Below are 12,910 nucleotides of genomic sequence, written 5' to 3' on the forward strand. Positions count from 1 at the left end.
CAGCTCAGACTGTTCCAAAACGCCTCAGCTGCCCTCTCACCTTCCCAAAGGTCTTCTTCCCAACTCCGTACAACCTTCTGGGCGACAAACTGCTCTATTTAATACAATCTCATGGCTTTCCTGTTCTGCCCCATTTGGGCTTAAACATACCAACTCCATTACTTAGCATAAACCCCCAATACTAAATTAAACCCTGAACCCATGCCCCATTAACTTTCACACTCAAAGTGACTGCAACATATGTTTAACAATACAGTTTTACATATAATGCTAAGAGCACTTTTCATATTTTACAGAAGAACGTGAAACATGGACTTTCTATTAATATTCATACCACAGCAAAGCCAAGTCTAACTCCTAAATAGATGCATTACAATTTGTTTAGAGTTTAAAGGCTTAATGGCAGTAAGGGGAGGAGGAAAAAGCAAAAGTTTATTTTACATAATTGAATGGAAAATAAATTCAAGAAATAGTAAATAAAATTCAGTATGGCCTCATGCGCCCTGAAGGAGGCGGTGCCCGATTTGGAGGAGTGATTGCTATGTCCAGATAGTCTCCGATTTGGAACTTCTGCGACTGCAGCGTCATGGAGTCGTCAGTCCCCTTTCTCCCCGACATGGTGCTGCCAATCTCCTTTACTCGATAGCCAGGCCTTTTAAGATCTGTAAAAACAATTGCAAAATTGAAGTGTGTGCCCTTCTTTCTGGCTTCTGGGTAGACTTCTTTTACTAAACTAGTCAGTTCTTTCAGGGTTGCATCCATCCAGGTGTAGATCTGCAGCTCGCTGGACGGCACGTTTCCGCGGGAGAACTCGTCCATGCGGTGGTGGCGGCCGTTGTTGGTGGTGAAGACGCGCAGCAACAGTTGGCAGGTCTTCTCCCGATCGATGGGCTTCTCGGGCTCCTTCTTAATCTCCTCCTGAGTAATGCGCGACTCCACCGCCATCTTCCTCCTGCGGCCCGCGAGACGCTCGCCCTGACCTCCGACCCCAACAGCGAGCATGAGAACCCCAGGTGTTTATTTTTAAGATTTGATTGCTTACTAATCATTTTTCTTTTGGGTGTTTCTTCTTTTTTGATATTGATTTGCAGCAGTTCTTTATATACTGTACATACTAATATCTTTAGAGTCTTGATATTGGTATTCTTTCAGTTTTTTCTATTTATGTTGCCTATAGTTTCTTTTGTAGATCATATATTTTAATGTAGAAAAAGATATATTCTGATATCATGTGTTGTAAACTTGGTCAATATTAAGCCCTTTCTATAAGGCCACAAAATACTGTAGGTACAATTTTTTTCTATTGACTTTACAATTTTACAGATTTAGTCTTCACCTTTAGGGGTTAGTTTGTTTTTAGTAAGTGGTATGAAGCAGGATTCTGGCTATAGTTCTTTTCCATGAAAACAGAACTTGTCTCAACCATATCTATGAGATATTCTGTCTTTTTCTAACTATTATATAATGTCATCTCTACATTAATTTCCACTATATTCGTGGATGTATGTTTAGTTTCTCCACTATTTTTCATTGGAAAATTTATTGTAATGTGTTAGTAACTTATTTCTTAAATTATTTTCATTGTTATTACATCTTTGCAGATATAGAGTAAGTCTGTCTCTTCTTGATCTCTCTCAAAGTTCCCTTAACTATACATGGACATTTATTTTTTCCAACCATAATTCTAATTAGAATAGCATTGAATGCATGGATTGATTTGGAAAGACTTAGCATATTCACAATTAATATATTTAGACATTAGGCCTGAAAAGAGTATATCTCTTCCTGTGTTCAGGCATTTTATGTCCTCAAATAGTTTTGCAAATTTTGTTCACCAAGGACTTAGGAACTTCTCATTAGATAAAAATTAGGCACAATATTTATTTTATTGTTTCTGAGAAAGGCATCTAATTTTTCATTACATTTTCTATTTGGCACTTACCGGCATAGAAGAATAAAATCTATTTAGGAGTTGATACAATATTATTTTAAATAAATCTTATTAGTAGTTTGTGTGTGGATTTTGTTCTGTTTCTTTGCAGCTGTTATGCAACTTATTCTTATCTTTGTAATGATTTTGGCCAAGTCCTCTCACAATGAAAAAGGAGAGGCAAACCTGATTCCAAAACTTAAAGAAATGTGCCTTAAAAGTGCTCTTTTAAGAATACATATGTGGGGAGAGACCTTCAAGATGGTGGAAGAGTAAGACGTGGATATCACCTTCCTCCCCATAAATACATCAGAAATACAACTACATGTGGAACAAGTCCTACAGAACACCTACTGAACGCTGGCAGAAGACCTGAGACTTCCCAAAAGGCAAGAAACTCCCCACATACCTGGGTAGGGCAAAAGAAAAAACAGGGACAGAAGAATAGGGATGGGCCCTGCACCTCTGGAAGTGAGCTGTGAAGGAGGAAAAGTTTCCACACACTAGGAAGCCCCTTCACTGGTGGAGATGAGGGTGGTGGGCAGGGGAGAAGCTTCGGAGCCTTGGAGGAGAGTGCAGCAACAGGGGTGCACAGGGAAAAGCAGACAGATTCCTGCAGAGAGGATTGGTGCCAACCAGCACTCACCAGCCCGAGATGCTTGTCTGCTCACCTGCCGGAGTGGGCACGGGGTGGGAGCTGAGGCTCGGGCTTCGGAGGTCAGATCCCAGGGAGAGGACTGGGGTTGGTTGCATGAACACAGCCTGAAGGGGGCTAGTGCACCACAGTTAGATGGGAGGGAGTCCAGGAAAAAGTCTGGACCTGCCTAAGAGGCAAGAGAAGATTGTTTCGAAGTGTGTGAGGAGAGGGGATTCAGAGCAATGCCTAAACGAGCTCCAGAGACTGGTGTGAGCTGTGGCTCTCAGATCGGACACCAGAGACAGTCACGAGACATTAAGGCTGCTGCTGAGGCCTGTGTGCAAGCACAGGTCACTATCCACACCACCCCTACTGGGAGCCGGTGCAGCCTGCCACTGCCAGGGTCCCATGATCCAGGGACAACTTCCCCGGGAGAACACACGGCATGCCTCAGGCTATTGCAGCTTCATGCTGGCCTCTGACGCTGCAGGCTCACTCCCCATTCCGTATCCCTCCCTCCCCCTGGCCTGAGTGAGCCAGAGTCCCCTAATCAGCTGATCCATTAACCCTGTCCTGTCTGAGAGAAGAACAGCTGCCCTCAGGTGAACTACATGCAGAGGCGGGGCCAAATGCAAAGCTGAACCCCAGGAGCTGTGCAAAAAAAGAAGAGAAAGGGAAATCTCCAGCCAGAAGCCTCAAGAGCAGCAGATTAAATCTGCACAATCAACTTGATGTACCCTGTATCTGTGGAAGAAATGAATGGATAATGAATCATCCCAAAATTGAGGCAGTGGACTTTGTGTGATTATGTCTATATAGCCTAGATTTTGCCATTTGTCCTAGGCTTCTTCTTTTTTTTTTTTATTGTATAGTTTTTAGCACATCTTATCATTGGTGGATTTGTTTTTTGGTTTGGTTACTCTCTTCTTTCTTTCTATTACTTTTATTTATTTATTTTATTTTTTTGCAGTACACGGGCTTTTCACTGTTGTGGGTTCTCCCGTTGTGGAGCACAGGCTCCGGACGCACAGGCTCCACAGCATGTGGGATCTTCCCAGACCAGGGCATGAACCCGTGTCCCCTGCATCAGCAGGCGGACTCTCAACCATTGTGCCACCAGGGAAGCCTTACTATTTAATTTTTAATAATTTTTTTATTTGAATAACTTTCTCTTATTTTCTTATTTTCCTTCCTTCCTTCCTTCCGTCCTTCCCTTCTTTCATTCTTTGTTTCTCCCTTTTTTTTCTGAGACATGTGGTTGACAGGGTCTTGGTGCTCTGGCTGGGTGTCAGGCCTGTGTATCTGAGGTGGGAGAGCCAGGTTCAAGACATTGGTCCACCAGAGACCTCCTGCTTCCATGTAATATCAAACAGCGAAAGCTCTCCCAGAGATCTCCATCTCAACACTACGATCCAGCTCCAATCAATGACCAGAAAGCTACAGTGCAGGACACCCTATGCCAAACAACTTGCAAGACAGGAACACAACCCCACCCATTAGCAGAGAGGCTGCCTAAAATCATAAGGTCACAGTCACCCCAAAACACACCAATGGATGCAGTCCTGCCAACCAGAAAGACAAGATCCACCATCATCCAACAGAAAACAGCACCAGTGCCCCCGACCAGGAGGCCTACACAACCCACTGAACCAACCTCAGCCACTGGGGCAGACATCAAAAACAACGGGGATTATGAACCTGCAGCCCGTGAAAAGGAGACACGAAATGCAGTAAATTAGGCAAAATGAGAAGACAGAGAAACACACAGCAGATGAAGGAGCAAGGTAAAACCCACCAGACCAAACAAATTAAGAGGAAATAGGCAATCTACCTGAAAAAGGATTCAGAGTAATGATAGTAAAGATGATCCAAAATCTTGGAAATTGAATGGAGAATATACATGAAACATTTAACAAGTACATAAAAGAACTAAAGAGCACACAAGCAATGATGAAGAAAACAATAAATGAAATTTAAAACTCTATAGAAAGAATCAATAGCAGAATAACTGAGGCAGAAGAATGGATAAGTGATCTGGAAGATAAAATAGTGGAAATAACTACAGCAGAGCAGAATAAAGAAAAAAGAATGAAAATAATTGAGGAGAGTCTCAGAGAATTCTGGGACATTAAATGCAACAACACTCGAATTACAGGGGTCCCAGAAAAAGAAGAGAAAAAGAAAGGAACTGAGAAAATATTTTAAGAGATTATAATTGAAAATTTCCCTAATATAGGAAAGGAAATAATCGATCAAGTCCAGGAAGCACACAGAGTCCCAAAGAGGAAAAATCCAAGGAGAAACACTCCAAGACACATAATAATCAAACTTTCAAAAATTAAATCCACAGAAAAAAATATTAAAAGCAGCAAGGGAAAAGCAACAAATAACATACAAGGGAATCCCCATAAGGTTAACAGCTCATCTTTCAGCAGAAACTCTGCAAGCCAGAAGGGACTGGCAGGACATATTTAAAGTGATGAAAGGGAAAAACCTACAACCAAGATTACACTAACCAGCAAGGATCTCATTCTGATTCAATGGAGAAATCAAAACCTTTACAGACAAGCAAAAGCTAAGAGAATTCAGCACCACTAAATCAGCTTTACAACAAATGCTAAAGGAACTTCTCTAGGCAGGAAACACAAGAGAAGGAAAAGACCTACAGTAGCAAACCCAAAACAACTTAGAAAGTGGTAATAGGAACATACAGATTGATAACTACCTTAAATGTAAATGGATTAAATGCTCCAACCAAAAGACATAGACTGGCTGAATGGATACAAAAACAAGACCCGTATATACGTTTTCTACAAGAGACACACTTCAGACCTAGGGACACATACAGACTGAAAGTGAGTGGATGGAAAAATACATTCCATGTACATGGAAATCAAAAGAAAGCTGGAGGAGTAATTCTCATATCAGACAAAATAAAATTTAAAATAAAGACTATTACAAGAGACAAAGAAGGGCACTACATAATGATCAAGGGATCAATCCAAGAAGAAGTTACAACAGTTGTAAATATTTATGCACCCAACATAGGGGTACCTCAATACATAAGGCAAATGCTAACAACCATAAAACAGGAAATGGACGGTAACAAAATCATAGTAGGAGACTTTAACACCCCACTGTCACCAATGGACAGATCATCCAAAATGAAAATAAATAAGGAAACACAAGCTTTAAATGATACATTAAATAAGATGGACTTAATTGATAATTATAGAACATTCCATCCAAAAAAAATAGAATACACATTCTTCTCAAGTGTTCATGGAACATTCTTCATTATAGATCATATCTTGGGTCACAAATCAAGCCTTCATAAATTTAAGAAAATTCAAATTGTATCAAGTACCTTTTCCAACCACAATGCTATGAGACTAGATATCAATCACAGGAAAAGTTTTGTAAAAAGTACAAACACATGGAGGCTAAAAAAATACACTACTAAATAACCAAGAGATCACTGAATAAATCAAAGAGGAAATCAAAAAATACATAGAAGCAAATGACAATGAAAACACGGTGACCAAAAACCTATGGGATGCAGCAAAAGCAGTTCTAAGAGGGAAGTATATAGCAATACAATCCTACCTCAAGAAACAAGAAACATCTCAAATAAACAGCCTAATCTTACACCTGAAGAAATTAGAGAAAGAAGAATAAAAAAAACCCCAAAGTTAGGAGAAGGAAAGAAATCATAAAGATCAGATCAGAAATAAATGAAAAAGAAATGAAGAACAGTAGCAAAGATTAATAAAACTAAAAGCTGGTTCTTTGAGAAGATAAACAAAATTGATAAACTATTACCAGACTCATCAAGAAAAAAAGGGAGAAGACTCAAATGAATAGAATTAGAAATGAAAAAAGGAGAAGTAACAACTGACACTGCAGAAATACAAAGGATCATGAGAGATTACTACAAGAAATTATATGCCAAAAAAATTGACAACCTGAAAGAAATGGACAAATTCTTAGAAAAGCACAGCCTACCAAGACTGAACCAGGAAGAAATAAAAAAATATAATCAAGACCAATAACAAGCACTGAAATTGAGACTGTGATTAAAAATCTTCCAACAAACAAAAGCCTAGGACCAGATGGCTTCACAGGCCAATTCTATCAAACATTTAGAGAAGAGCTAACACCTATCCTTCTCAAAGTCTTCCAAAATATAGCAGAGGAAGGAGTACTCCCCAATTCATTCTATGAGGCCACCATCACCCTGATACCAAAACCAGACAAAGATGTCACAAAGAAAGAAAACTACAGGCCAATATCCCTGATGAATATAGATGCAAAACTCCTCAAAAAAATACTAGCAAACAAAATCCAACGGCACATTAAAAGGATCATACAAGTGGGGTTTACCACAGGAATGCAAGGATTCTTCAATATATGCAAATCAATCAATGTGATAAACCATATTAACAAACTGAAGGAGAAAAAACATATGATCATCTCAATAGATGCAGGAAAACCTTTTGACAAAATTCAACACCCAATTATGATAAAAACTCGCCAGAAAGTGGGCATAGAGGGAACTTACCTCAACATAATAAAGGCCATATAGGACAAACCCACAGCCAACATAATTCTCAATGGTGAAAAACTGAAACCATTTCTTCAAAGATCAGGAACAAGACAAGGTTGTCTACTCTCAGCACTATTATTCAACATAGTTTTGGAAATTTTAGCTGCAGCAATCAGAGAAGAAAAAGAAATAAAATGAATCCAAATTGGAAAAGAAGTAAAGCTGTCAGTGTTTACAGATGGCATGATCCTATACATAGAGAATCCTAAAGATTCTAACAGAAACCTACTAGAACTAATCAATGAATTTGGTAAAGTTGAAGGATACAAAATTAATGCACAGAAATCTCTGGCATTCCTATACACTAATGATGAGAAATCTGAAAGAGAAATTAAGGAAACACTCCCATTTACCACTGCAACAAAGACAATAAAATACCTAGGAATAAACCTACCTAAGTTGATAAAACACCTGTGTGCAGAAAACTATAAGACACTGATGAAAGAAATTAAAGATGATACAACAGATGGAGAGATATACCATGTTCTTGGATGGAAGAATCAACATTGTGAAAATGCCTATACTACCCAAAGCAATCTACAGATTCAATGCAATCCCTATCAAACTACCACTGGCATTTTTCACAGAACTAGAACAAAAAATTTCACAATTTGTAAGGAAACACAAAAGACCCCGAATAGCAAAAGCAATCTTGAGAAAGAAAAATGGAGCTGGAGGGATCAGGCTCCCTGACTTCAGACTATACTACAAAGTTACAGTAATCAAGACAGTATGGTACTGAAACAAAAACAGACATGTAGATCAATGGAACAGGATAGAAATCCCAGAGATAAACCCATGCACCTATGGTCACCTTATCTTTGATAAAGGAGGCAAGAATATACAATGCAGCAAAGATAGTCTCTTCAATAAGTTGTGCTGGGAAAACTGGACAGCTACATGTAAAAGAATGAAATTAGAACATTCCCTAACACCATACACAAAATAAAACTCTAAATGGATTAAAGACTTAAATGTAAGACCAGACACCATAAAACTCTTAGAGGAAAATATAGGCCGAACACTGTATGACATACATCACAGCAAGATCCTTTTTGACCCATCTCCTAGAGAAATGGAAATAAAAACAAAAATAAACAAATGGGACCTAATGAAACTTAGAGACTTTTGCACAGGAAATGAAACCATAAACAAGACGAGAAGACAACTCTCAGAATGAGATAAAACATTTTCAAACAAAGCAGCTGACAAAGGATTAATCTCCAAAATTTACAAGTAGCTCATAAAGCTCAATAACAAAGAAACAAACAACCGAATCCAGAAATGGTCAGAAGACCTATACAGATATTTCTCCAAAGAAGATACACAGATTGCCAACAAACACATGAAAGGATGCTCAACATCACTAATCATTAGAGAAATGCAAATCAAAACTACAATGAGGTATCACCTCACAGCAGTCAGAATGGCCATCATCAAAAAATCTACAAACGATATATGCTGGAGATGGTGTGGAGAAAAGGGAACCCTCTTGCACTCTTGGTAGGAATGTAAATTGATACAGCCACTATGGAGAACAGTATGGAGGCTCCTTAGAAAACTAAAAATAGAACTATCATATGACACAGCAATCTCACTACTGGGCATATACCCTGAGAAAACCACAATTCAAAAAGAGTCATGTACCACAAAGTTCACCGCAGTTCTATTTACAATAGCCAGGACATGGAAGCAACCCAAGTGTCCTTCGACAGAGGAATGGATAAAGAAGACGTTGCACATATATACAATGGAATATTACTCAGCCATAAAAAGAAATGAAATTAAGTTATTTTTAGTGAGGTGAATGGACCTAGAGTCTGTCATACAGAGTGAAGTAAGTCAAAAAGAGAACAAAAATACTGTATGCTAACACATATATATGGAATCTAATAAAAAAAATGGTTCTGAAGAACCTAGGAGCAGGACAGGAATGAAGATGCAGATGTAGAGAAAGACTTGAGGAAACGGGGAGGGGGAAGGGTAAGGTGGGACAAAGTGAGAGAGTGGCATGTACATATATACACTACCGATTGTAAAATAGATAGATAGTGGGAAGCAGCCACATGGTACAGGGAGATCAGCTCGGTGCTTTGTGACCACCTAGAGGGGTGGGATCGGGAGGTTGGGAGGGAGACGTAAGAGGGAGGGGATATGGGGATATACGTATACGTATAGCTGATTCACTTTGTTATAACATAGAAACTAACACACCATTGTAAAGCAATTATACTCCAATAAAGATGTTTAAAAAAAAAGAATACATGTGTGTGTGTAACTAAACTGCTGTGCTATACAGCTGAAACTAACATGATATTGTAAATCAACTGTATTTCAATAAAAATAAAGAACGTATCACTTAAATTTTAAAAAAGAAATAGGAATGAGAACAAGGGGTAAAAAATGAATTTATTTTGAAAATGATCAGGCACAGTGCTGAAAATAATAAACCAACCAATATTCTACATCCAGCCTATCTATCATCCAATAGCAAAGGTGAAATTCGCCCATTTCAGCGATTTTCAGGCTTCTACTTTTACCTCAAACAACTGGGCTGAATTGCTGCATGATATGCTACTTCAATAGAGAAGAAAATTTCTATGGAGTATCTGTATCTGGTGTTGTCATTAGCAATATAGAATGGACTATTCAAAAATTTTAATTAACATTTTGTTTTAGAATAAATTTAGGTTTACAGAAGAGTTCTAATGATAGTATGGAGAGTTTCCATATATTCCTCACCCAGTTTCCCACATCCTTAACATCTTGTATTACCATAGTCAAAACTATGCAACTGACATTGGAGTATTTCTTTTAACTGCCTTCCCAATTTTTTTCTTTTTTTGATTTTAGTAGCTTATCTATTGATGTCTTATTTTTTTTCCATCAAGTAGCAGAAAAAGACTCATCACCCACAACCATCAGCCCTGAATCTGAATTCATGTCCCTCTGTGCACTTTTTCTTATTTTGAGGAAAACTCCTGGGCACTACTTTGTAATTAATCATCATATCTTCTAACCTTCTACTGAGTTTCTAATCATTTCCTTGTTTTTCATAAACTTGGCAGACTTAAGGAATATGGGCCAGGTGTCCTGTAGAATGTTGCCCACCTGGGATTTTGTTGTTATTTTCACATCAATAGATAATGGTAATGGATTTTTGGAAAGAATACAACAGAGATGAAGTACCCTTCTAGTCATATCATATCCAGGTAATTGATATACATATGATATCACTGGTGATGTTAACCTTCATTACCTGGCTAAGGTCATGTTTGCCAGGTCTCTCCATTATACAGTTAATATTTAAGTTCATAGTTTTGTCCACTGTACAGTTAATATTTTCAAGACCCATCACCCACAACCATCAAAGACTCTCAAGATCATGAAAATAATAGAGTTGATTATCTCCTACATCCTTTGAATGACTTGGTATTTCAAACTCATGATAAACTGATTAGTTAGGAATGAATTGTCATTTGAGAGCTGAATAATAAGCAAGGAAATGTTAAATATCATGGTCAAGGACCAAGTTACAGAGCAAGCAGAGGAAGTGCACAAAAATCAGAATTTCCATTCCCACACCAATCCTACCTCATAAAAAAACCCTCACTTTAGTATTTCTATACATGACAGTCATCATCCTGCTCTTGGGATGCTTCCCCAGCATGATCACCATAATTTGAAAAGCAATTGTGCTGTTAAGTGAGATGTATGTAGTGTGGGTCCTTCATAAAGAGTCCATAAGGTAGCAGAAAATGACTCATCACCCACAACCAGCAGCACTCAATCTTTGAATTCATGTCCCTCTGTGCACTTTTTCTTATTTCGAGTTTAACTTTATATATATGTCAAAGTTGTGGCTTTTCATGGAACCAAAAGCTTTTTCCATGTGATCAAGATTAACCTTTTCTATATTGTCAAAATGAACTTTTAAGAAAGACAACCAATAATAAACTACCACTACCAAACAATAAAGGGGGAAAAACCCTCAGCTTCAAGTTTATGAAGAAAAATGCAAGTTTAAGGTGTAATATTCTAAAACCTCATTTTTATCTAAAATGTAGTATAAAAACAAAAGAATACATTAGAAAATACTTGTCTAATTATTTCCATGTAATAGAAGAAGACATTTATTCTTTCCATTAAGAACAAAGCTGTTCAGTGATGTCAATAAGTTGTAGGGAAGACTGCATTAAAATGAAAATCATGATTGTCAAGGTAAAAACCACATTGTGAGTAATGTGTGGAACTGACAATGTAGAAATTCCAATGAGAAATTCACAGACTCACTTAAAAAACATCCTGAAAACACAAAAGAATAAAGTGGAGAAATGTCATTTAAAAAATAAAATTAAAATGATATTATGGCCAGATCCTGGAGACTCAATTTAAATATAACAGATATTCACAAAGCAGAAAGTATTACAAATGAATGCGGCAATAATCAAGGGTACAAATCTGGGGGAACATTTTGTAAATTTAGAAGGATGACTATCCTATTTCATGCAAATTTCATTAAAAGATAGATATATACACACTCAAATAGTTATTTAATTAAAAAAAAGAATTCTGAAAATATCAAAGAAATATGGCAAAGAAAGTATACCAGGTTTTCCTCCTTACCTCTCTTCAATATTTTCCTCAGTATTAAAGGACAAAAACATTGAAAAATATCATTTTCAGATAAATTTCTATATCTGTGTTAAGACCCTAGGGAAAAATATTTTGGATCTGAATTATTTCAAATATTACCAAATAATTATTTACAACTTGTATAGACTATTATTTAGAATACACAAAAATATATACTGGAACCCAATTCAGTTAAATGAAATAGCCAAACTAATCATGACATACAACTGGGAAAACTGTAGGAAGGGATAAATATATAGACAAATTTCACCAATGAATAGAAGTAAAAACTTACATAATATAATATGACATGGGATTCTTAAATATATTAAAAATTAAAGTCACTATGATGGAAAAGTTTTCATAGAAATTTTATTAATAGAATGTATAATATCATTACAACAAACTTAAAAATTTCAAACATATGTGACACAATTAATAATTAATTCCTTAGAAAAAATTTAATAAGTAGAAATAAAAGGATTTTTATACACAATAAAGAGAATATTAAATCTAATAAATATCAAATTTAATGGTAGGTATCTAATAAAAACTGGATATGTAAATGTATATCCCTATGTATACATTTCCTTCAGAAAGTTCTAAATAAAGAATAGAAAAATGAGTTAAAACACTTTGAAAAGGTGGCAATACTTTTACTCATCATATAAGAGATGAATTCTGATTTACCGGTGAGTTTTTAAATGAGACCACCTGTGTTCAAATTCTAGCTCCAACTTACTTTGTGTGTATTCTTAAACCACTTTTAAGCCTCAAGTTCCTCATCTAAAAAATGGAATAATAATCACAATCATATCATAAAATTGTTCTGATAAAACTGGGCAACCCATGTATTTTAACAGAGAAAGTGACATACACTAAGTTTTAAATGTGATTTTAAAATGTTATGACTACTTTAGTTATTTTTAATCAAGAAAATAAACTGTTAGACAGACAAGAAATTTCAGAATTTTGGCTGGATACCAACATTTTCAATAGATTTTGTATATGCTAATTTGCAATTAGTAAATATATTAGAAAACAAGTTAATTTGATAATGTATATGGCAATACAAACAAAATTATTAAATGCTTATCCTTAT

The 12,910-nt window shown here is 36.6% G+C and overlaps 1 protein-coding gene across 1 annotated transcript; it reads right to left on the reverse strand.

Annotated features, from left to right (window-relative positions):
* Positions 1–228: 228 nt before the first annotated feature.
* LOC132484599 (histone deacetylase complex subunit SAP18-like) lies at positions 229–1,002 on the reverse strand. Its single transcript, XM_060091325.1, has one exon. The coding sequence runs from the start codon at positions 1,000–1,002 to the stop codon at positions 484–486; it is 519 nt and encodes a 172-aa protein (XP_059947308.1). The 3' UTR covers positions 229–483.
* Positions 1,003–12,910: the final 11,908 nt, after the last annotated feature.

The sequence above is a fragment of the Mesoplodon densirostris genome, chromosome 1 (genome assembly GCF_025265405.1).
Source record: "Mesoplodon densirostris isolate mMesDen1 chromosome 1, mMesDen1 primary haplotype, whole genome shotgun sequence".
Classification (NCBI taxonomy): domain Eukaryota; kingdom Metazoa; phylum Chordata; class Mammalia; order Artiodactyla; family Ziphiidae; genus Mesoplodon; species Mesoplodon densirostris.